The sequence below is a fragment of the Balaenoptera ricei genome, chromosome 13 (genome assembly GCF_028023285.1).
Source record: "Balaenoptera ricei isolate mBalRic1 chromosome 13, mBalRic1.hap2, whole genome shotgun sequence".
Lineage (NCBI taxonomy): Eukaryota > Metazoa > Chordata > Mammalia > Artiodactyla > Balaenopteridae > Balaenoptera > Balaenoptera ricei.
In genome coordinates this window covers 62,512,437-62,538,008 of record NC_082651.1, presented here as the reverse complement: position 1 = coordinate 62,538,008, position 25,572 = coordinate 62,512,437, and the positions used below count along the sequence as shown (strand labels likewise).

Genomic DNA, 25,572 nt, shown 5'->3' with positions numbered 1-25,572 from the left:
TCTGTGTGTATTTCATGAAAACAGATGTTCATTATTGGCTCTTAAATAATGCTGTTCTATGTAGAAAAAGTTAATATTGGTAAAAAGGCAAAAGGCAGGTATTTTTCATAATCTTTGAGCTTTTTCCTTCTGTTTATTTATAATAGCTTTATCTTATGTTTTTTTAAATTAGAAATTTATGTGAACTTCTGTATAAATGTGTTTTTGTGAATGCTGTTAATTTCTTAAAGGAGTTTTAGCAACTCAGACTCATGGAATTGGTAAAACTGTCATTTCCCAAACCAAAAGATCAATTGAAATGATATTTATTAGCATATTTGTATTGCTAGCTTTCTGGGTCTGCTCTGTCTTCCAACAGAACTACTCCTGAATTCATCTGCAAAGAATAGTGAGCCTTATCTGTTATTTTCTCTCTCTTTTTTAAGCTTTCCTGCTCATTGCAATATTTGCAGTTCCAACTTGTGTCACATAGGAAAAGTTAAATGATGGACTGTATACCTTTTGCAGGATTGTTTGAGAATGGTGAACACGTAGAAGAGACAAGCTACTAAGGTGATAGAGAATCTGTGTACCTTAGGATGTTTCTCTAAAGGATGAAAGTTATGTGGACATAACTTATTCTTTCCATCAGAAAAGTGGAGAATCTTCTTCTCAGTTGAGTCAAGAGCAGAAGAGTGTCTTTGATGAAGACCTGCAAAAGAAGATAGAAGAGAATGAACGGTTGCACATACAAGTGAGAAAATCTTTCTGTTTTTCCATATGAATTTAAAAATGGGTTGTATGATCTGCAATGTGGAAAAACCAGTGCAAGATAGAGTGTTTTGTGTATGGGTGGGTGTTTTAATGTTTCCTGTGGTCCTTAGGTACATACATCACTGTCATTCATTCATTTCTTAGATCTCATTCATGTTTTAATACGGATGTGTGCTTTGAGTATGCACTTGTTCAGAGGACAGCAGAATAACTTCATAAGTTAACAATAAAGAAGTATACTGGGCACTCTTCATTTTATATAAGAGATGGTTGGATGGATCATTTAGATGGGGGCTTATCAATAAGTAGTGTTTGCTTTTTAATTTATGACAGCTTAGTTGGTTTTTATCTGTTTCCCTGTTAGTCTGTAAGGTCTCATTAGGGTATAGACCATGTCGGTTTTGTCTGCCCAGCCTCAGGACAGGGCCTCACTCATGGCAGGCCCTCAAATATTTATGGAATGTTGAGTAATCAGTGTCTGCTCCAAACCATTCAGCATATTTTTAAGAGTCATAGGGTAGTGTATTCAACTATGCCTCCTGATTTTTTGTGTGAAATGGTGAGCATAGTCAAACAGTGGAAAATAAATATGTATTCTCAGTCTTTGAAAATGTTTACAAACTGAACTTTTGACTTCATGAATTTTGTGTTAAGTATTCATAATTCTTAATTACTACTGGCTTCTCATTAAGGAAAGGAGCCTTACCTGCTTCAGGAGTAACATCTGTTTGATTTTTGATTATTTAATTGCAGAAGTCAGCCTAACAGAAAAGTTATACCCTGGTCAGTTGAGTTCTCTGTGTGCCAGAAATGGTTTGAAATAGAAATCCATGAGCCTGAGAGGAAGGAGGTACAGGCTTTGGAGTCAGTCTGTGACTGTGAGACATTTGACAAGTTAGGTCATCCCTTGAAGCTTCTGTTTCCCCGTCTGTAAAGGAGGGATTGCAAGTACACCACCTCTGACCTGCCGCGAGGCTCCACCGAGCTCATGCCTGTGTGGTTTTGCACAGTCAGCATATGGAACCTTATGGAAGTTGCTCAGTGATTAGTCGCTGCAGTTGTTTTCTCTTCATTTATATATATTGGGATGTTGTGAGAAGACACCATGCTCTTTTCTTTTCAGTTTTTTGAAGCCGATGAGCAGCACAAGCACGTGGAAGCAGAGCTCAGGAGTCGGCTGGCCACTCTGGAGATGGAAACGGCCCAGCACCAAGCTGTGGTCGATGGCCTGACCCGGAAGTACATGGAAACCATCGAGAAGCTGCAGAACGACAAGGCTAAACTAGAGGTAAGATCCGCCGTTGGGGAGAGCACGTGAAAAAATAGTCCAGGCTTTTGGAAATCATCCGCCTGCTCTGTAGAACAGAAGTTAGCCGTTCAAGGCAGGACTGCTGCCTGCAGCGTCTCCTCAGTGAGCTCACATCTGTGGCCTGAGCCGTCTGCTCCTTTTTTTTTTTTTGACAGACCAATATGCATATAATTTTGGTTAGTTATATTTGTCACACCACATTTCTAGCAAATTGAACACAATTTCAAGTAAATAGCTATATAAAATTTATAGGGGAAAACCAGAAAATAAAAAAAAGAGTAGAAAAATTTTTTCTCTACCTACAGGATTTCAAAATGGAAAGCCAAACAATATGGTTTGGCATAGTTTATTTTTTAAATTTTTTTATTTTTTAAAATTTTACTGGAGTGTAGTTGATTTACAATGTTGTGTTAGTTTCAGGTATACAGCAAAATGATTCAGTTACACATACACATATATTCATTCTTTTTCAGATTTTTTTTCCCATCTAGGTTTCTTACAGAATATTGAGTAGAGTTCCCTGTGCTTTTTTTTCCTTCTAAAATTCAGGTAAAATCTCAGACTCTAGAAAAGGAGGCCAAGGAATGTCGACTTCGGACAGAAGAATGGTATGTGGAAACGTGAATTCCAAGGGGCCCTGAAGTGAGAATAAGAAGACCCGAGTTTTGGTGTAGTAGCTCGTCTGTCTTAATTTTCTCACATTTTCAATGAGACAGGAGTAGATCATCTCCAGGGTCCTTTTCAGTTCTGTTATCTCTGGGACCTTATGAATTCTTTGTAGAGTGGCCTGTGCGTTAGTCCTCAGCCTACAGATGTTTTGGACTGTGGCAGATGGCATTCTGGGGCTCCAGTACTGAGGACTGGATCCTTTCTGTTTTAGACTGCTCTAAAGAGAAGGCCTTCTGAGAGTCCCAGGCAGGCAAACTGACTAATGATCATGGTGTCATCCTTTTAATGGTACATTTTAAATAAAATGAGGTTATGTAATCTATTGATAATTTGGAGATATTTACATCTTAAAATATTACTTATCTCTAGGTAGTAAGAGCATGCACCAACATTTATTTGATAAATGACATATTTTAGGTTTTAATAGGATCAATCAAGTGAATTTTTTCAGTTTCGTTGCATTGAACATGCATGGTGTATCTATGCTCTTAATTGAATCAAAACCAAAAATGATCAGATTTTGAGCTCAAGGAAAAAATAAACGCTTTAATACTTTAAAAACATTTACCATAATACTTGGACAAATATTTATGTGTTGTAAAGAGAAAATTTATGAGTTTGAAATGGCTCTAAGATTATTTTGAGCTTGGGGAGAGAGATAAACTTAAAATTGTATAAGATATTGGGACGTGATAAATTCTTCGAAACTTCCAGTCATTCAGCAGGAGTCTCAGGAGCTTTAGAATCAAGGCTTAGTATTTTTCTTATCTTCATTTTTTTTTTTAACAACTCTCTACTACCAAGGGTATCCCAGATGTCAGGTACCATCCTCTGAAAGCCTGATCCCAGCTTTTGAGGTAACAAGCAAATGATGATCTACTGTCTATTGATAATGTGGTTTTGTATTTTTTCTTTCAGCCAGTTACAGTTAAAGAATCTTCATGAAGATTTGTCAAGTAGATTAGAGGAATCCTTATCAATCATCAGTGAAAAAGTACCTTTTAATGATACAAGTAGGTATTATGTACAGTTTTCCATTATTTGCAACTCTGAACCTCTTTATGATAGCCAACTAATTAAAATAATTTGTAATCTATTTGGCAGAAAATCTCATTGGCCTAACAGAGGGTTGCTTTCTTTTTGTCCTTTTGATCAGCTTTGGCCTTCATGTTTCATAGGGAGATTTTAATTTGTCACATAACTATTCTGAAGCTAGGCTTCTTGGAAAAAGCCCAAAGCCACATTTTTTAATTGCATGTATTTAACATATCCCAAGGTGAAAACCAACCTGCACATAAAGTACCTGAATATTTGTACAAGAAAATTTGATCATGGTGGGCAGCAAGGTGGGAGAGGAGTCAGGGGATGGGTGGGAGATGAATCTTCTTAGCCTGGTATCTCCTGCCCTTTGAACAATCCCCAGAGATAGTTAGGGAGTTGACTTGGGTAAGCCCTGCTTCCTGCTCATCCTGGCAATGGTCTGGTAATTTACACAGCCAAGAGCAACAAAAAGAAGTTAAAGAAAAATCAACTTACATATATAACAGATGCCAAATTTGTAACCTTTAGACAGGTATTAAATCTAAACCTTGAAGACAAAGAAAACAATTTTTTGATGCAGAAACTTAAATTTAAATTAGTACACATTCCCTTTTTTACAATTATATGATTGAAATTAATTTTTGACTTCTTCTCAATTTTTCTTAGGGAAGACCTAAAAAAAGAGGGAAGAAAAGACACCAAAGAAAAATAGCAGTTTGCTCTAACACTGAAATCAGCATATGTCATTATTATATCAAAAACCTAAATTCATCTGAAAACAACACCTGTTACTGCTTTCTACATTAATGTAAATAGCACCAGCGTACTTTGAGCCACTAGACTTAAAACCTTGGCATTTCATTTTCCCCTTAATCCTTAGTCATGAGGTTCTAATCATTTCCTTCTGAATCTCTTTGGGTTTATCCTTTCTTTTCCAATACTAGTTGTCACCCTATTTTAGGTTCTTACCATGTCACAAGTAGGTTACTACTTTTAGTTCCAAAATATTTAGAGATTATTTACTGAAAGTCTAAATGGGTGGGGAGCACAGGATATGCAAAAACGTGTAAGACAAAAATCTCTACCTACCCTCAAGGAATTTATAGTCCAGTAGGGGAGAAACAAGATAGAGAAATATCTAAAATATAAGCTAAGCTATTCCATGAAGAACCTCTTGGGGTTTCAGAGTAAGGATGATTACTACTGGTGGGGTTGTTTGGGGAAGCCTTTTGGAAAAAGTGTGCTTTGAGCTGGGCCAGGATGCAAAAGTAGGTTTTATTGGTCAGAGAGGTGAGGGAGAACGAGCCAGGGAATTGCATGGAGTGTGGTATGTAGGATAAAGGTGCTGTCAGGGCCTGACAGCAGTAATTAGCTAAGTATGACTGGAGGCTAGAGTGGGTGGGATGTGGAGGCCAATGATGGGTAAGTTCTGAAAGGGAGGGTGGGGCTGGACCCTCAAGTTCTGGGCAAAGGACTTGGGACTTAATTTTGCAAGGCAGTAGGTTGTTGCAGAAGCTTTTGGGGATGTCTTGGTGAAATTTGTGCACTCACAGAGTTAATCTGGCAACAGAGTGTAGACTACCCAGGAATGGGAGAAGGGGGCTGATGCTGTTGTGATGGTAGTCCTGATGTGCTGTGATGGGGGCGGGAGCCTTAGTTGTCAGGGAGATTCAAGGAGGCAAGGGAGCAAGAGGAGGCAGTGTGGTGCAATTGACGGAAATCAAAGAGGCAGACGGGGAGCAGGTTTATGGGAAAGATGTTGAGGGTAACTTTGCTGTGGCTTAATATTCTAACAGATTGGTGTGCATCTCTTTACCTACTGGTGTGTACATTTGTGAATAAAAGCCTAGATGTGGGGAGAGAAACTGATGTTGACCCAACTGGGATGGATGAACCCCCCTGTTGGGAGTGGTGGGAATGAGGGGTACAGAGTACAAAGAGGCCTGTGTGGAGTGCACCTCAGTGATCAGGAAGGGAAGGGGCTGAGGGGGAGAGAAGCTGGGAAATGGGGTGAGCATTTATTATTTCTCAGTTAAGCTCTTTTTTCGTCAATGTAAAATGACTTAACGAACAGCCATTTTTGTTTTGTAGAATATAGTCGGTATAACGCTCTGAACGTTCCAGTCCACAATAGGAGACATCAGGTAAAGATGAAGTTTTTATTTTCAGTGATGTGTGTGTCAGACTTTTCAGAAACACCAGTTAGTTGTTTGGGCCCCTGTTTAGTGCACCAAACCATTGCGTTTAACTTTACTTTCTTTTCTCACACATTCTTAAAAATTGTGTAACTCGCTGTTTTTTGAATTTGTAAATAATATAGATTTTTGCCGTCTCTTGTCCGATAACATTAGAACTGAATTGTGGGATGCACTGATTTTTGAGTCATACCTTTCTTTTAGGTTTTGCACTTAAACAGTCTAGGTTAAGTGGAGAGGTATATTTACCAAAACTGGCGGCTTTCTATTGTAATTTACTTAGACGGTAATATTAAAATCTAAGTGGGAGCAAATGAATTTAAATTAAGGAATAATTATACTAGAGTTCAAATGTTTCTCCAAAAGCAGACTTAACAAAGTTGTTTGGGAATTATAACTTGATAGCTGACTTTAACTGTATCCTTTTCATTTTAAAGCTGAAGATGCGGGATATCGCTGGGCAGGCCCTGGCTTTTGTTCAAGATCTTGTCAAGGGTCTTCTGAACTTTCACACCTATACAGAACAGAGGATTCAGATTTTTCCTGTTGATTCTGCCATTGACACTATATCTCCATTGAATCAGAAGGTACATTTAACTCAGGATACCTTTTGTTTGCCCTGAACAAATGTGGAGACTTGTTACTAATTATCAGACCACTTCTGTGCCTCCGCCAAGTACTGTGGAGGACGTGGGAAAAGCTACAAGTCGTAGTCTTTACCCTCAAGATAAAATACGGCAAACGTGGGTCTTTACCCTCAAGATAAAATACGGCAAACGTGGGGATTCTTAAGAAATGAAATAGTAAGGGAGTTGTTAAAGACCTTAGTGTGAGTGAGTGGTATGGGCAGTAAGTGGTATGAGGTCATCAAGGAGGGGAGATTGCTGTCCGTGGTAGTGTCTGGAAAGGTTCTTTGGTGATTTAACTGGACTTCGAAAAATGAGCATGATTTGCATAGGAGGAGCGAAGCGGGGTGGGTATTTTTTCCCCGCAGAAGAGGGAAAGACATGAGCAAAACCATGGAGTAGGAAACCATAGGGAGTAGGCACGTAGTCACATACCACCACTTTTGCCATATCGTGCTGGTAACACAGACTGGCCCTGACACAGTGTGCGAGGGTGTTACTCAGAGCCAAGAATAGCAGGAGGTGGGGATTATTGGGGCCATCTTGAAGGGAGGAAATTGGGGGGCTTGCAATAGATGAACTCTAAGTGCCCCATACTGTGGTGTCTGAAGTGAGTCATGCCACTCTCTACTTACCTGATTCTTCTCATCAGCTTTTTTTTGGTGTCTGTGTGTGCATCATGCAGTATTTCCAGGGTTTGAATAGTGTTTATGTCCACAGATCCTATTAGTATAGCAAAGGCTTAGATTCTGGAGTCATACTTCTGGGGTGGCAGCCCAGTTCTGCCACTTTCTATGTCCCCTTGGTCAGTTTATTTAACCTCTCTGTGCATCTTGAAAATGGAGGATAAAGTACTTACCCCACAGGTAGGTATGTTTGAGGATTTAATGAGATAATACGTGTACAGTCCTAAGAACAGTGCTTGGCACATAGTAAGTACTCAGTAAAGGCTAGGTCTTACCATCGTCATCATGCTGCCGTACTCATAGGAAGCCCTCAGCAGATGCTTGCTTTTCATCAGTTTTCATCTGACTCCACAAATCTTTTGAAGTTCATAAAAATTAAACTTTGGGCCTTTGAAATGCTCTTTAATATCACCGTGGGAAAAAGCTTTCAGATGACCTTGGTAAGGAAAATGGAACTGCAGCATTTTAATGTAGTTATATTTTCTTTTATACTTCCTATAATATAAAAACATTTTTTTCCACTGATTCTTTGTCCATTATTTTATTTACTTTTACTTTTAATTAATTATTTATTTATTTGTTTGTTTGGTTTTTGGGGTTTTTTGGCCACACCGCCTGGCTTGCGGGATCTTAGTTCCTCAACCAGGGATTGAACCCGGACCCCAGCAGTGAAAGTGCTGAGTCTTAACTGCTGGACGACCAGGGAATTCCAGCCATTACTTTATTTTAGCTTGTTGCCATATTATGCCCACACAGCGAGAATCAAGTATGTTAATCTTAACAGAAACATTTCATTACTTTGAAGAATTCATATTTTTCTCAATATTTTACCCTTGGTGCTTTGGCCTCTGAAAGGCCCTATGTGATTTTCTATTAAGTCTGTATTACTGAAGATTCAGAAACCATTTGTTAAAAGATGACCAAAGCGTTTAGACTTGTTCATAGAATCATAGAGTAGACATTTATACCTGAGCTTAGAGTTCAATTTATTTACAACTGTAAAGATCGAAGCCCAGAGAGACTGAATTTCCCAGGGCCATATATCTGTGTAGTTTGCACTAGGACCAATTGAATCACCTATCTGCAAAATGAGACCTTACATTTCTATACTGAGAAAACGAAATTTAAGCCATTATACAGTATTTAGAAAACTGAGATATTTCACAAGTGAAAAATTAACTTCTTGCTTCTCAATTGTCTAAATGCCTGGGGGATCTTTTTCTGAATCTATTCTTCATACTGAATTAGTCCTTTGTAAATATTACAGTATCCATGAGAGTTATAAAAGTTTTTATATTCTCATTTTGATGATAATTACATTACTGGAATTTGTTAACCTTGAACATTGTATACAGTGAAAATAAGAAACTGTACTTAAAAGTCTTTTGCTTCTAAAAAATTAGTTAAATTAAATGAGTTATATAACACAAAAATCTGTCTTACAGTTTTGATTATCAAATCTTTTTTTTTTTTTTTAACTGGGACCCCTATGAAGAAGCAGTTGTTTAGAGAAGAAGGCCTGTCGGTGCTGTGTTGTAAATTGTATCCCCTCCCCATTTGCTTCGTGCCTGGTCATTAATTATGTCATCCCTCTTCTAGTTCCTCATTTTGCAGTGGAATGGGGACTTGGGGATAATATCTAGGATTTTAGAGGGGAGCTCTGTGTAAAAGCCTGATTTCCCAAAAAAAGTTTGCAGAAGAATTTAGGTTTAAAACTCAGCGAGTCCATTTATGAATGTTTTGCTATTCTTTTTTTTCCAGTGATTTAACTCACAATTCTTTCCCTTCTATTTAGTTCTCACAGTATCTTCATGAAAATGCATCCTATGTCCGCCCTCTTGAGGAAGGAATGCTTCATTTATTTGAAAGTATTACTGAGGATACTGTGACTGTCCTGGTAATTTTCTTCTATGTTTTACTTCTGGAAATGGGAGCTCTTCTTTTTCAAATGACACTATTAACCTTGAAATTTTTTCTTTTCCAGGAGACAACTGTGAAATTGAAAACTTTTTCAGAGCATTTAACCTCTTACATATGTTTTCTTAGGAAGATTCTTCCTTATCAGTTAAAAAGGTACTTACCCTCTGGGCCAGGGAGCTTGGGGAATTGTGAGGTGTCATCTGAGCTGTGCTGGAGTTAATAAAGTAATAACACGTGCTTCTTGTGATCTGCCTGACCTTTCTGCACCACAACCAATTTGGACTTCTGTGAAAAAGGAAAGTCATGGTTTGAGCAGCACAAACATATATGTAAGAAAATTGAATTGTAGTTTGTCAGCTAGGGTTTTTTCTGTATTCTGTACTGAGATTACTACTATAACCACATAATGCAATATGAACGAGTATTTTTAATGATTGGGAATGACACATTTATTGAAGGAAATATTTCATTTTGGGGTATTTTTTTTCCTTTTACTATAAACATCTAGATGGGGGTTATAATAGTTAACCTCTACATTGCAATTTATAATCCTTAGGTTTCTTTGAAATAGTATATTGTTTTTATTATTGGTGATTTATTTAAGTTATAAAGTAAAAACTTTGTTTACATACTTAAGCCCTCATAGGATATGTCATTAAGTAACCTTAAATGTTCCATCTTAAACATTTCTGGAAAGGCAAGAGAAAATAATTTATGTAATTGGAAATTTGAGAATACTGCTTGTACATTTTGATACTTTTGGTCTAAAACTAACCAAGAGTCCTAATTCATCTAAATCTTTTCATCCTAAGATTTAGTCTTTAAAAAAAGTCATCAAAGAATAATACAACTGGAACATAGGAGAAATAAGAGCATATATGTAGTATAGTATATTGCAAAATAAGGTTTAGGAAATACGTAGATGAATAACTTACAGATGTTGAAAATATACAAGTAATTATAGTTTTTAAGTCCTTGTAAAACTAAAGTAGTAGGTTTTAGCTTTTCAATAATATGAAATTTTATTATTAAAAAATTAATGTGTTAAGAGCCATCTTATTTCCTAATTCTAACCTAACAAGGTATTTCAGTAACTGAATTCTATGATTTGTGCACATGACAGAATTTTAGGAATCAGGGAATTATGACAAACTAATAATTGTGAATTACAGTTTCATTCAGATCCTTAAATGTTTTATTTAGTTCAGTATAATTAAAGTTTTTTTTGAAAATTGACTCTGGAAGTTTAACACTAAATTGAATACACTTTATTGATTTGGCTTATGTTGAAAAGACTCTAAGAACCATTGCAAAACTTCTAATTGCCAAACATCTGCTCTTCTTATCATCCTGTGACTTCCCCTTCTCCAGGCTCCTATCCCATTCCTTACCTCAGGATGGCATATATAAACCTCAGTTGCCCCACTTGCCCTTGAGTCTCATTGTCTTTGTGGACTCCCCTACATATGTAATTAAATTTGTTTTTCTTGTATTAAAAAAAAAAAAAGAACCATTGCAAAAGTGGTATTTACTACTTGAAACAGTTAAGCATTGTTATTTTATCTTAATTTATTTTTTCACTATTACATTTTTAGAAACACTGGATAAGTCCTTTCTTGATTTAAGATTCCTATTCTTGGAATGTTCTGTTCCATATGCCTTCAGCCCTATCTTATCAGGTATTCATGTTTTTAGGCAATTTTTTGGTCATTGGTTTAAATACCACTTTAGTTGACAAGATGACATGTCCATTAGTAGTAAATGGGCTTAGTACTGAATGAAGCTGTTTGCTATAAATAAGTAGAAGAGGAGAAGAGGCAAGGTCGAGGGAATGGATATGATTATCATTCTGTGCAAATAACTTTCGTAGCTTTGTGTAAAAAGCATTTTACTTGATTACTGCACATTTTAAATAAACACTCTTAAGAGTCAATGTAGTTTTTTTTAACCTTATAATTAAGTTTTCCAAAGCATCATTTAAAATTGAAAATGGTAAAATGTATTTTATGAATGTTAAGCATTTATTTTTGTATTGAGCCTATAGATTGTTTTTTCCAATCTGTTTGACTTTTGAACCAACATACACTGAAAAAGGTTTCTCAGTGATTTTCTCTCCTAGTTCCTGTGTAATTAATTCTCTTTAGGAATTCAGTCTATGAAATATTTTTCTCCTGAAAATATTTTTAAGGGAAACATGTTTTTGCTGCTCTCAGGATGGAAAGATAATGGGCACCTCCCTTTATTTTTTCTTCCATTTAGTCGTCTTTTGCTGCATTGGCATTTGCAGCAAGCAGGTGTATGTATTATGGTATAAAAAAATGGAACCTTGTAAATGAGATCAAATTCCTTTTTTTGGGAAATTCTCTCTTCGGATATAGATGTTTGAGAATTTAGATGGTTTCTTATAGCTAGTTGAAAATCGTTCAGGATGCTCGCTTTTATAAAATCTGCCCTTTCTTAGCTTAGAAGAAGAATGTGAAGCTTCCCTTTGCACGTCTGCATTACGAGCCAGGAATCTAGAGCTGTCCCAGGACATGAAAAAGATGACAGCTGTGTTTGAGAAGCTGCAGACTTACATTGGTCTTCTCGCCTTGCCAAGTAAGCGTGTTTGTTACTCATGGTTCAACTTGAAGAACTTAGAGTCCAAGAAGCTTGAGGAGGGAGGTGGTTTGGCGTGTCGGAGTGAGAAGAGCCTAGGACCCGGGGTCAGAAAAACTTGAATTCAAATCCTCCAGCTCCTTATACATTTATGGTCTTGGGCAAATCACTTCTCTGCTTCTGTTTTCCCACTTATGAAATGGAGGTAAATGTGATTATTAAGTTAAATTAAGAATGTACAATATCAGGCATCGAAGACATACATTAAATATTAAATCTCTTTCTCTCCTTCCTCTTTTTTAAATGGAGAGGGGCAAAGCGTAAGAATTCGTAGCAACTTTCCAACAAGTAGCATAGGGGAAGGTTAATAGTAAAAATGCTATTTTTAGCAGAACTGTATCATAACAAAGCCCCAAAATGTAAAGGTTGACGGTCTTGGGGAAAAAAAATGCTGTGTGTTGCCCTTTGGTTTAATTTGAAAAAAGTATTTTCAGGTCATTGAATGGACCTCAGTTTAAATGATGTTTGTAAGAAAACCATGATTTTTGTGGTAGTGATTTGATTATTTGTTTTTTGTAACAGCTTAAATGTGATGTAATTTACATACCATACAATTTACCCATTTAAAGTGTACAGTTCGGTAGTTTTTACTATAGTCACAGACATGTGCATCAACACTACAGTCAGTTTTAGAATATTTTCATCACCTTAAGAAGAAACCTTGTATACTTTAGCTATCACCCTCTTATTCCACTGTTCTGTCCCCGCCCAGTACCAAGCAACCACTAATCTACTTTCTGTTTATAGATTTGCCTGTTCTGAACATTTCATATAAATGGAATCATACAATCTGTGGTCTTTTGTTTGGTCTTTTGTGACTGCTTTCTTTCACTTAGCATAATATTTTCAAGATTCATCCAAGTTGTAGCATGTATAGGTATTTCATTCCTTTTTATTGCAGAATAATATTCCATTGGATGGTTATATCACATTTTATTTATCCACCTATCAGTTGATGGACATTTGGGTTGTTTCCACCTTTTGGCTATTGTGAATAATGATGCTATAGATATTTGTGAACAAGTTTTTGAGTAGACATATCTTTTCATTTCTCTTGGGTATATAGCTCAGAGTGGAATTGCTGGGTCATATGGTAACTTTATGTTTAATTGTTGGGGGAACTGCTAGCTTGTATTCCAAGGCATGTGTACCATTTTATATTCCCACCAGCAGCAGGGTTCCAATTTTTCCACATCCACACCAACACTTATTATGTGAATTTTTAAAAAATTTCTTCTTTTTTTTTAATTGAAGTATAGTTGTTTTACAACATTGTGTTAGTTTCAAGTGTACAGCATGTGTGTGTGTGTGTGTGTATCCATCCTTTTTTTCGACTCTTTTCCATTATTGGTTATTATAAGATATTGAATATAGTCCCTGTGCTATACAGTAAATCCTAGTTGTTTACTTTATATATAGTGGTGTGTATCAGTTAATTCCATACTCCTAATTTATCCCTCCCCCGCTTCCCTTTTGATAACCATAAGTTTGTTTTCTATGTCTGTGAGTCTATTTCTGTTTTATAAATGAGTTCATTTGTATTATTTTTTAGATTCCACGTATAAGTGATGTCATAATATTTATCCTTCTCTGTCTGACTTACTTCATTTAGTATAATAATCTCTATGTTCATCTGTGTTGCTGCAAATGGCATTATTTCATTCTTTTTTATGGCTGAGTAATATTCCATTGTATAAATATACCACATCTTCTTTATCCATTCATCTGTCAATGGACACTTAGGTTGCTTCCATGTGTTTGCTATTGTAAATAGTGCCGCTGTTAACATTGGGGTGCATGTATCTTTTTGAGTTAGAGTTTTTGTCTTTTCCATATATATGCCCAGGAGTGGGATCACTGGAGCATTCCATAGTGGCTGTACCAATCTATATTCCCACCAATAGTGTAGGAGGGTTCCCTTTTCTCCACACCCTCTTCAGCATTTATTATTTGTAGACTTTTTGATGATGACCATTATGACCAGTGTGAGGTGATAGCTCATTGTAGTTTTGATTTGCATTTCTCTAATAATTAGCAGTGTGGAGCATCTTTTCATGTGCATGTTGGCCATCTGTGTGTCTTCTTTGGAGAAATGTCTGTTTTGGTCTTCTACCCATTGTTTTTTTGGCCGTGCCACGCGGCTTGCGGGACCTTAGTTCCCCCATCAGTGGGTTGAACCCGTGCCCTCGGCAGTGAAAGCACAGAGTCCTAACCACTGGACTGCCAGGGAATTCCCTTTACCCATTTTTTTGATTGGGTTGTTTGTGTTTTTGATATTGAGCCATAGGAGCAGTTTGTATATTTTGGAAATTAAGCCCTTGTTGGTTGCATCTTTTGCAAATATTTTCTCCCAGTCTGTAGGTTGTCCTCATTTTGTTTATGGTTTCCTTTCCTGTTCAAAAGCTTATAAATTTGATTAGGTCCCATTTGTTTATTTTTGCTTTTATTTCTTTTGCCTTGGGAGACTGATCTAAGAAAATATTGCTACGATGTATGTCAAAGAATGTTTTGCCTGTGTTCTCTTTTAGGAGTTTTATGGTGTCATGTCTTATATTTAAGTCTTTAAGCCATTTTGAGTTTATTTTTGTGTATGGTGTAAGGGAGTGTTCTAACTTCATTGATTTATACGTAGCTGTCCAGCTTTCCCATACCACTTGCCGAAAAGACTGTCTTTTCCCCATTGTATATTATTGCCTCCTTTGTTGAAGATTAATGCGCTGTAGGTGTGTGGGTTTATTTCTGGGCTCTCTATTCTGTTCCATTGATTCATATGTCTGTTTTTGTGCGGTACCATGCTGTTTTGATTATGGTAGCTTTGTAGTATTATCTGAAGTCTGGAAGGGTTATGCCTCTAGCTTTGTTCTTTTTCCTCGGGATTGCTTTGGCAATTCTGGATATTTTGTGGTTCCATATAAACTGTAAGATTATTCTAGTTTTGTGAAAAGTGTCATGGGTAATTTGATAGGGATTGCATTAAATCTGTAGATTCCTTTGGCTAGTATGGGCATTTTAACAATATTATTTCTTCCAGTCCAAGAGCATGAGGTAACTTTCCGTTTTCTTGAATAATCTTTGATTTCCTTTATCAATGTTTAATAGTTCTCAGTGTATAAGTCTTTCACCACCTTGGTTAGGCTTATTCCTAGGATTTTTTTTTTTTTTTGATATGATTTTAAACAAAATTGTTTTTTACTTTCTCTTTCTGGTATTTCATTGTTAGTGTAAAGAAATATAACAGATTTCTCTATATTAATCTTATATCCTGCTACCTTACTGAATTCATTTATGAGTTCTAATAGTTCTGTGTGGAGTCTTTAGGGTTTTCTATATAGAGTGTTATGTCATCTGCACAAAATGACAATTTTACCTCTTCCCTTCCAATTTGGATATTTTTGTTTCTTTTTTTTGTCTGATTGCTGTGGCTAGGGCTTCCAATACTATGTTGAATAGAAGTGATGAAAGTGGGCATCCTTGCCTTGTTCCAGAATTCAGCTTTTCATCACTTAGTATTATGTTGGCTGTGGGTTTGTCATAAATGACTTTTATTATGTTGAAATTTGTTCCCTCTATACACACTTTGGTGAGAGTTTTTATCATGAATGGATGTTGAATTTTGTCAAATGCGTTTTCTGCATCTGTTGATATGATCTTGTGTTTCTTGTCTTTCCTTTTGTTCATGTGGTGTATTGCATTGATTGATGTGCATATGTTGAACCATCCTTGTGACCCTGGAATGAATTCAGCTTGATTATGGTGTATGATCCTATTTATGTGTTCTTGGATTTGGTTTGCTGAACTTTTTTTGACAATCTTTGCTTCTATATTCATCAAAGATATTGGCCTATAATTTTCTTTTTTGGTAGTGTCTCTTTCTGGTTTTGGTATCAGTGTGATAGTGGCTTCATAGAGTTACTATGAGAGTGTTCTTTCCTCTTCAGTCTTTTGGAAGAGTTTGTTTGAGAAGGATAGGTGTAAGTTTTTCTTTGTATGTTTGGTAGAATTCCCCAATGAAGCTATTGGGTCCAGGACTTTTTTTTTTTTTTTTTTTTTTTTTAATTTTATTTATTTATTTTTATATTTATGGCTGTGTTGGGTCCTCGTTTCTGTGCGAGGGCTTTCTCCAGTTGCGGCAAGTGGGGGCCACTCCTCATCGCGGTGCGCGAGCATCTCACTATCGCGGCCTCTCCCGTTGCGGAGCACAAGCTCCAGACGCGCAGGCTCAGTAGCTGTGGCTCACGGGCCCAATCGCTCCGCGGCATGTGGGATCCTCCCAGACCAGGGCTCGAACCCGTGTCCCCCGCATTGGCAGGCAGACTCTCAACCACTGCGCCACCAGGGAAGCCCCGGGTCCAGGACTTTTGTTTGCAGGGAGGTTTTTTTTTTTTAATTACAGATTCTATTTTACTTCTTGTGATCAGTCTGTTCAGATTATCTGTTTCTTCTTGATTCCGTTTTGGCAGTCTGTATGTTTCTAGAAACTTGTCCATTTCTTCTAGGTTGTTCATTTTTTTTTGGCATATAACTGTTCATAATATTTTCTTAAGATTTTTTTATATTTCTGCAGTATTGGTTGTTATTTCTCCTCTTTCATTTCTTATTTTGTTTATTTGGGCCCTCTCTATTTTCTTCTTGGTGAGCCTGGCCAGTGGTTTGTTGATTTTGTTTATCCTTTCCAAAAACCAGCTCTTGGTTTTATTGATTTTTTTTCTGTTGTTTTTAAAATATCTATTTTATTTATTTACTCTCTGATCTTTATTATTTCCTTCCTTCTGCTGACTTTAGATTTTGTTTATTCTTTTTCTGATTGTTTCAGGTGGTAGTTTAGGTTTATTTGAGATAGGCCTGTATCACTATGAACTTCCCTCTTAAGATTGCTTTTGCTGCATCCCATAGGTTTTGTATGGTTGTGTTTTCATTGTTGTTTGTCTCAAGGTATTTTTTAATTTCCTCTTTGACTTCATTGTTGACCTATTGGTTTTTTAGTAGCATGTTGTTTAGTCGCCATATAATCATTTTTTTCGTGTTTATCTTTCTGTGGTTGATTTCTTGTTTCATGCCCTTGTGGTCAGAAAAGGTGCTTGAAATAATTTTTGTCCTTTTAAGTTTGTTGAGGCTTGTTTTGGGTCTTAGTTTGTGGTCTATTCTAGAGAATGTCCCATGTGCCCTTGGAAAAAGAATGTGTATTCTTTTTTTTTTTTTTTTTTGATGTAGTGTCCTGTAGATATCAATTAAGTCTAACTGTTCTTTTGTGTCATTTAGGAACTCTGTTGCCTTATTGATTTTCTCTCTGGAAGATCTGTCCATTGATGTCACTGTGGTGTTAAAGTCTCCTACTATTATTGTATTCTTGTCAGTTTCTCCCTTTATGTCTGTTAGTATTTGTTTCATGTATTTAGGAGCTCCTATATTGGGTGCATGTATGTTACTGATTGTGGTATCCTCTTCTTTGTTGATCCTTTTATCATTATACAGTGTCCTTTTTTGTCTTTCTTTATGGCCTTTGTTTTAAAGCCTGTTTTGTCTGATAGGAGTATTACTACTCCTGCTTTCTTGTCATTTCTACTTGCATGAAATATCTTTTTCATCTCCTCACTTTCAATCTTTGTGTGTCTTTTGCCTTTAAGTGGGTCTCTTATAGGCAGCATATTGTAGATTCTTGTTTTATTATTCAATCTACCACTCTTTGTCTTTTGAGAGGAGCATTTAGTCCACTGACATTCAAAGTAATTATTGATAAGTACATATTTATTGCCATTTTAAACCTTGCTTTCCAGTTGATTTTGTATTTCTTCATTCTTCTTTTATTTTTGCTTTTGTGGTTTGATGGTTTTCTTTCGTATTATGCTTGATTTCCTTTCTTTTTGGTTTTTGTGAATCTGTTTTATGTTTTTGATTTGTGGTTACCCTGGTTTTCAAGTATGTTAACCCATAACTATATCTACTTGCTTTGGACTGGTAGTCATATAAGCTCAAACACATTCTAAAAGATCTACATTTTCTTACTTGCCTCCTCCACATTTCGTGATTTTGATGTCCTATTTTACATCTGCATGTTTATCCTTTTACTTTCATCATAGTTATAATAGCTTTCACAGAATTTTTTTTAATTAAAAAAATTTTTTTAAATCTATGTACTGGCTTATGTAAGTGATCTTCAATCTTTTTATATATTTGCCTTTCCTGTTGTGATTTTCCCTTTCCTATACATTCTTGCTTCTTTTCTAGTTAGAGAAGACCTTTCAATATTTCTTTTAGGATAGGTTCAGTATTGCTGTATTCTTTTAGTTTTTGCTTGCCTGAGAAATTCTTTATCTCTCCTTCTATTCTAAATGATAATCTTACTGAGTAGAATATCCTAGGTTGTAGGTTTTTCCCTATCAGGACTTTAAATGTATCTAGCTACTCCCTTCTGGCCTGCAAAGTTCCTGTAGAGAAATCAGTTGCTAGCCTTATGGGGGTTCCCTTGTAACTGACTCTGTTTTTCTCTTGCTTCCTTTGGAATCCTCTCTTTATCTTTTGCTTTTGCCATTTTAATTATTGATATGTCTTGGTGTTGATCTGTTTGGGTTCATCTTGTTTGGGACCCTCTGTGCTTCCTGTACCTGGATATCTGTTTCCTTCTTTAGGTTTGGGAAGTTTTCAGCCATAATTTCTTCAAATAATTTTTGATCCCCTTTTCTCTTCTTCTTCTGGGATTCCTATTATGCGTAGATCGGCATGCTTTATATTATCCCATAGATTTCATATGTTGCTTTCATTTTTTTCATTTGTCCTTCTGTCTTCTGTTCTGATAGGATGATTTCCATTATTCTATCTTCCAGATCACTTACTCATTTTGTTGCATTATTTAGTTTGCTGTTTATTTTCTTTATCTCGACTTTTATATTGGCAATTGAGGTGTCTGATTTGATTGACTCCTTTTTGTAGTTTCTAGTTCCTTATTACAGTAATCTGCATTTCTATCAATAGTCTTTCTTAATTCCTTCAGCATTTTTTATTGCCTCCTTTTTGAACCTGGGGTCTCATAGACTGGAGAGGTCTGCTTCATTGTTTGTTCTTTCAGGGGATTTCTCTTGTCCTTTTAATTGGGAGTAGTACCTCTGCTTTTTCACTTGATTTATATTTCTCTGATTCTATGAATTTAGGAGAAACAGTTATCTACTGTTGTCTTGAAGGTCTGTTTTTATGAGGGAGCAATCCTGTATAGACTGTGTGAGTCTAGTATTTTTGGTGCGAAGGCTGTTTTTGGTATGGATGCTTGCCACATCTTTCTTCAGAGTGTACTGGCCCTTGTTCCCTTGCTAAGTGGTGTGTTTTGTGTTGTGGTGACCAGAGCCTGCACTGGATGTTGGGTGGTGTCCTCTTTGCTCTCTGCTTGTCACAGCCCTGTCAGGGGGCAGGGTCTGCTCCCTAGCTGTTGGAGTAGAAGACCCCAGATCTAGTTCTAAGCTGTGGTATGCAGTAGGTGGAACTGGAGTGCTCCCTCTGGAAAAGGAGCCACTGCGTGTTCTTCCCCAGGAGCTGTCTGCCAGTATGTGCTACTCTGTGACACTGCCTGCCACCTGATGTGCACTCCCACAAAGTTCACTGTTGCTGGCATTGCCCTCAGAGGCTGCCTCCACTGCGGGAGCACCTGTAGTTGGCTCAGATTTCAGCCCCACCTCCTTGTGTGCATGCCCACAAAATTCGCAAAACCCACAGTGGCTGGAGCCTTGCCCCACTGTGAGCACACTGATGATGAGGCTGCTACAGTGGGATCCATGCCCCTCCCTTCCTGTGTTGACAGTGGGCTTCCTATGGCAGGCTCATGTTCTGTCTGCATGCACCCCCATTTGTGGCCCCAGGCCACACTCTGGGCCCTTTGGGCTATGTCCATGCAGCCAAACCGAGTCCTCTCCCTGGGTCTGTCTGCTGAGCCCGAGTTTCAGCACCCAGCTGCTGCACATGCCAGCAGCTGTGTCTGCGGCTAGGAAGTGCGGCAACATGGCAAGGACCATCTGTTTTGGTCTCTCTCTACCCTGCAGGGCTGCAGGCCAGCTCCTGCATTCTCCTCTAGAACCTTTGAAGCTCCCTATCTGTCTTGGTGGACCTCCCAGCTGTTGAAGGAGGTTCCCAGGGTGAGGGAACCTTTCCTCTTTCACAGCTCCCTCCCAGGTGTGTGGGTCCCATCCAGATTCCTCTTCTCCCTTTTCCCTTTGTTCTACCCAGTTACACAGGGATCTGTTTTGCAGCTTTGGTTGTATGAGAGCTTCTGCCAGCTTTCAGTAGGTATTCTATGAGAATTGTTCCACATGTGGATGTATTTTTGATGTATGTGTGGGAGGAGCTGAGCTCCATGTCCCTCTACTCTGCCATCTGGATCTCCCCCCATATTATATGACTTTTTTTTTTTTAAATTTATTTATTTTATTTTTTTATTTTTGGCTGCACTGGGTCTTTGTTGCTGCGCGTGGGCTTTCCCTAGTTGCGGCGAGCAGGGGCCACTCTTTGCTGCGGTGCGTGGGCTTCTCATTGCGGTGGCTTCTCTTGTTGTGGAGCTCGGGCTCTAGCCACACGGGCTTCAGTAGTTGTGGCTCATGGGCTCAGTAGTTGTGGCTCGTGGACTCTAGAGCACAGGCTCAGTAGTTGTAGCGCATGGGCCCAGCTGCTCCGCGGCATGTGGGATCCTCCCGGACCAGGGCTCGAACCTGTGTCCCCTGCATTGGCAGGTGGATTCTTAACCACTGTGCCACCAAGGAAGCCCTATATGACTTTTTGATTTTTGCCATCCTCGTGTTATTATCTGACTTTTTGAAGTAGTATCTCATTGTGGGTTTGATTTGCATAACCCTGGTGTCTAATAATGTTGAATATCCTTTTGTGTCCTTATTGGCCATTTGTATATCTTCCTTGGAGATATGTCTGCTCAGATCCTTTCTCCATTTTCCAACTGGGTTGTCTTTTTATTATTGAGTTATAAGAGTTCTTTATATATTCTAGGTGCAGATCCCTTATTGGATATGTAATTTGCAAGATTTTCTTCCATTTTTGTGGGTTATCTTTTCATTTTCTTAATGGTATCCTTTGAAGTACAAAAGTTTTTAATTTTGATAAGTCAAATTTATTTTTCTTTTGTTGCTCAGGCTTTTGGTGTCATATCTAAGAAACTGTTGTCAAATATGAGGTTGTGAAGACTTACCCTTATGTTTTCTTCTAAGAGTTTTATAGTTTTAGCTCTTACATTCAGGTCTTTGATCCATTTTGAGTTAATTTTTGTATATGGTGTGAGGTAAGGCTCTAACTTCATCTTTTGCATGTGGATATCTAGTTGTCTCAGCACCACTTATTGAAAAGACTATTCCTTCCCTATTGAATGGTCTTGGCACCCTTGTTAAGAATCGGTTGACCATAGGTGTCAGTTTACCTTATATCTCCAATGAATCCAGCAGTTTCCTCCGAATTACCTTCAGCACAAGTGCCATTATTTTTGAGAGCATCCCTAGGCTTGAACTTTTCCACAGTCTGTTGTGAATTAAGTCAATTCCTTTGGGAAGAGATTCAGAGCTTTCTGTTTTAAGAACTGTTTCTCCCTTGGGTTAAATCTCTGAGCCATGGTTCTGTGCAGGGGCTGATGAAAGTGATGCACTTCTCTCAGAGTGACACACCTGCATTAGTAGCTGAGCACTCCATGGAGAGGGTAGGGCAGCAGCTGCTGGTCTCCTCAGCTTGCCTCTTTCAGCATGGAACTCCTGTTAATGAGCTGGGGCCAGGGTGATCAGGGCCACAGATTCTCAGCAGCACCATGCCCACGTAGAGCCTCCATCCCACAAGTCAGGGCTGGGTAAAAGAAGAGAACCCCCCACCTCTGAGTCATACTCACCTAGAACTTAGCCTCAGCAACAGGTAGCTGAGAGCGAGATAAGGAATGCAGCCCTCCAGCTGAGTTAGGGGAGAGGGAGTCTTGTGTTCTTGGCTGCACCCTCTGGACTGGGATTTCTAGCTCACTGACTGGTGAGGGGACGGAGTGGGTTCTGGTTCACATACCACAGATTCTTGCTATTCTTACTGAGTTAATATAGATTTTCTTGATTAAATGTTTCTTCACTTGCTGTATGCCCTTAGGATAATTTCCAGAGTTTAAAGTGGTTATTTTTAAATCATTTTCACCAGTTGTGCTGGTGAGTGGATATGTGGAGCTTGCTTATGCTGTCATGCCAGAATTGGAACTGTGATGTTTGACTAATAGTGTTTTTAGTGATGTTCAGCAAACAATAATATGTAGGGAAAGCACAAAATGAGAAATGTGTTCTGTAGTAACAAGGTGAAATTCACAAAGGCTTTCATTTCAAAAAGAATCATGAAAGACATAATCCTGCTTAGCAATTTAATTTTGATTTTTATAACCATTAATATCTGTGGACATGGGGGATGCAAATCAGTTTAGATCCCTGAAATTATCACCATTCTATCTGAATGTGTCTACAATGATTTTAAGAGCCATTATTTTCAACATATCACAATCAGTATTCATTCTCTCTCTTCCCAAAAGTAGAGGGGAGATGGTGGGCTGTCAGTTTTTCAGGTGAATTCTTCTGGGAAAATGCTTAGGTTTGTGATCTTGGTTTCCTAGGTACGGAGCCAGATGGACTCCTTCGGACAAACTACAGTTCTGTCTTAACAAATGTTGGTGCTGCTCTGCATGGATTTCATGATGTCATGAAAGGTGAGGCTTGGAAAAGAACATAAATAAGCTTTGTCCCATTTTCTCAGATCTGCCTGAATGAGATTTAAACAAATACTGCCAAGGCTAATAGACCCCAGATAAAGGTTTAGTAGCATTTGGCTTACGTTGAAGTGCACAGCTTACTGCCTTCTGCTTTTCCCATCTGCTTCTTTCCTGAAGGTAAACAAAGTGCTGAAGAGAAACCCTTGTGCACGGAACTTTAGCCAAAAATACATTACACTGACTTAAGGCAGGTGTATGAATTTTATCAAGCCAGACATGCTGTTCAGAGGCATTTAGCAAAATACTGCACTTGTTAGAGCCCAAACATGAAGGAACTGAGGAAATGAAGGTTTAAAGATCCCAGAAAGAATGCATTGGTTTTCTACCCTCCTGTGTGTTTTTGTGTTTAGAGTACCCATTATAAGTCCTGTTTTGTTCAGGAGAGCCTTAAGGAATGAAGGTCTGTTTTCAAGCTTTGGTCAGTTTTTAGTTGCTATGTGCTCCTAAGAATATGCTTGCCGAAGGGCATTCCATTTGCTTCCTAGCATGTGATTCTGAGTCCTGACTTTTTAATCTGTATTTCTGCATGGCTTCTAGGTTTTTTTCCTCCGTTCTTTTCCTTTTGAAGACTGTTGGAGTAGGGGGAGGAGAGGAGGGCAGGAGCAATTATTAAGGACTATTGGAAATAGCCCAGGTGCCTAGATTTTTCACTGTGGTGTTTAGTGTACAATTAGTGACCAATTACTGGTTTCACAGAAAATACTTTTTAAAAACTTAAAACTTTGTTGGATGGCATGTATAAGATGGGTATATTTGGGGCCTTTCTATAGATTGGCACATAACCACATAACCTACGTTACTGGGAATCATTCTTAGTTTCAGTGGAATTACCCAGTACTACCTTACCATTCAGTCTGGAAAATGGTCCTTCCTGTGGCTTGTCTTCAATTATAAGGAACTTTAAAAGTCACTGTACTTCTGGAGCTAACACTGGTTGCAGGAGTCACAGCTTGCGTAGACAGTCTTGGTGGCAGGTGACAAGAGGCAACCCCAACCCTGCACAACCTAGTCTGGTCCATAGAAAACCCAAGGGACTGGTACCTTTTTCCTGTGCAGCTTTTGGTCTGGGGAGCTCAGACTTAACCATAGTCCTCTATTCCAGAACTTTACGTAATGTAGAACTAGGCCATTGAAACCACAAGTAGCTCTGTGGCTACAGGTTTTTTGGTTTTGTTTCCTAAGTTTTCCTATGCTAATGTTATGGTTTGTTCCTGCTAGTGTTTTCTCTAGAATTTTGATAAAAGAGAGGCTGGAGGGTAGCTGTCCCTTGAGGATCTTAAAGCTTCATTTACATTTAAAAAAATCTTGATTTTATTTATATTTCTATAAATAATAATGTACTTCTGAGTTTTCTAAAAATGCTTTTGTTCATATATGACATAAGATGCCAAGTGGTCCAAATCAAAGAATGTTACTATTATCATTTGCTATGAGCTGGTGGAGATTATCAGAGGAGGATCAGAGGCTCCCTTAGCCCCCTTTGTGCCTCTGCTTGTTTCTGTCCTTGAAAGTGAGCATAATATAAAGAGAGAATATTGGGAAACATGAAGGATGGCTGGCAAGCAGATTATGGCCTCTTGTTGCTAGTTTTACAGTTCAAATCTGTCTTCTTACCCAGTTGGAAGACTATTGTATATCTCTCATGAAAACTCAGAGTGAGCATTAACTGGCATTACCAGAATATACTTTGTTTTTAAGAGAACTTTTATTTCAAATCTTTTCCCTTGATGCTTCCTTAATTGCTTGGTCCAAGTTGGAAAGAAGGAAGGAAGGAAGGCAATCAAGAAGGCAGGCTGGGGTTTCCCTGGTGGCGCAGTGGTTAAGAATCCGCCTGCCAATGCAGGAGACACAGGTTCAAGCCCTGGTCTGGGAAGATCCCACATGCCGTGGAGCAGCTAAGCCTGTGCGCCACAACTACTGAGCTTGTGCTCTAGAGCCCGTGCGTCACAACTACTGAGCCCATGTGCCACAACTACTGAAGCCTGTGTGCCCTAGTGCCTGTGCTCTGCAACAAGAGAAGCCACCGCAAGGAGAAGCCCGTGCACTGCAACGAAGAGTAGCCCCCGCTCGCCGCAACTAGAAAAAGCCCGCGCGCAGCAACGAAGACCCAACGCAGCCAAAAATAAATTAAATAAACAAATAAATAAAGTTATAAAAAAAAAAAAAGAAGGCAGGCTGGTCTTAGTGTAAAAAGAGAGAGATTTATAAAAATGTGTATCCTACAAGGAATTAAAATGGAAGTGAATTAATCTTTTAACAAGTGGCATTCTAAGTGAGAATTGTTTGATCTTTAGTCTCAAGTCTAAAGCAGGTAGACTCATAGGAAACATAAAAGAAAATAAATCTCTTGTCTAGGTCACATGATTTCCTTGTACTTTTTGGAGTTAAACTTTAATGTTGAGGAACACCCTAAATAATGAAAATATTTGGACTCGATAAAGAGTAAACAGTTGGATTGGGAGAATTATTATAGTCAAACTACAGTAACTCTGATCCACTAGAAGCCACGGGAGGATTCTTAGTATTGTACATCTTTTATAAGTATTTCAATCACCTACACCAATCAACCAAGATTGCCTACCATCCCAGTTGTATTATAGCATTGTATACAGACAGTAAAATATTGAATAAAACTTTCTGTGGTGTATAGAAAGAAAATGTCTACTCTAGGGGCTAGCAAGTTCAGTATACAAAAAAATGTTCAGTATTCCAATTGAATTTTCATTCACTTGGATATCTCATGAATATATAGAGGATAATCATTTATTTTTAAAAAATATTAAACATAATAGTAATTACCAATTAGTTGGTTCCTTCACTGTGACAACTGTACCATAGTAGTGTAGGATGTTAACAATAGTGAAAACTGGCTGAGGGTATCCAGAAACTCTCTGTAATTTTTCTATAAATCTAAGACTATCTTAAATTAAAAGTTTATATATGTAAAAGT

At 37.9% G+C, this 25,572-nt stretch overlaps 1 protein-coding gene across 2 annotated transcripts in view; it reads left to right on the top strand.

Annotated features, from left to right (window-relative positions):
* PPP1R21 (protein phosphatase 1 regulatory subunit 21) overlaps window positions 1–25,572 on the top strand; it is a 61,711-nt gene that overhangs the window by 13,256 nt on the left and 22,883 nt on the right. For both annotated transcript variants that reach the window (XM_059942826.1, XM_059942827.1), the window contains exons 4-13: window positions 632–733; window positions 1,877–2,041; window positions 2,612–2,670; window positions 3,650–3,744; window positions 5,864–5,916; window positions 6,405–6,554; window positions 9,075–9,176; window positions 9,264–9,352; window positions 11,661–11,797; window positions 22,467–22,559. In XM_059942826.1, coding sequence (XP_059798809.1) covers window positions 632–733; window positions 1,877–2,041; window positions 2,612–2,670; window positions 3,650–3,744; window positions 5,864–5,916; window positions 6,405–6,554; window positions 9,075–9,176; window positions 9,264–9,352; window positions 11,661–11,797; window positions 22,467–22,559 — 1,045 coding nt within the window. The remainder of the gene's footprint in view (window positions 1–631; window positions 734–1,876; window positions 2,042–2,611; window positions 2,671–3,649; window positions 3,745–5,863; window positions 5,917–6,404; window positions 6,555–9,074; window positions 9,177–9,263; window positions 9,353–11,660; window positions 11,798–22,466; window positions 22,560–25,572) is intronic.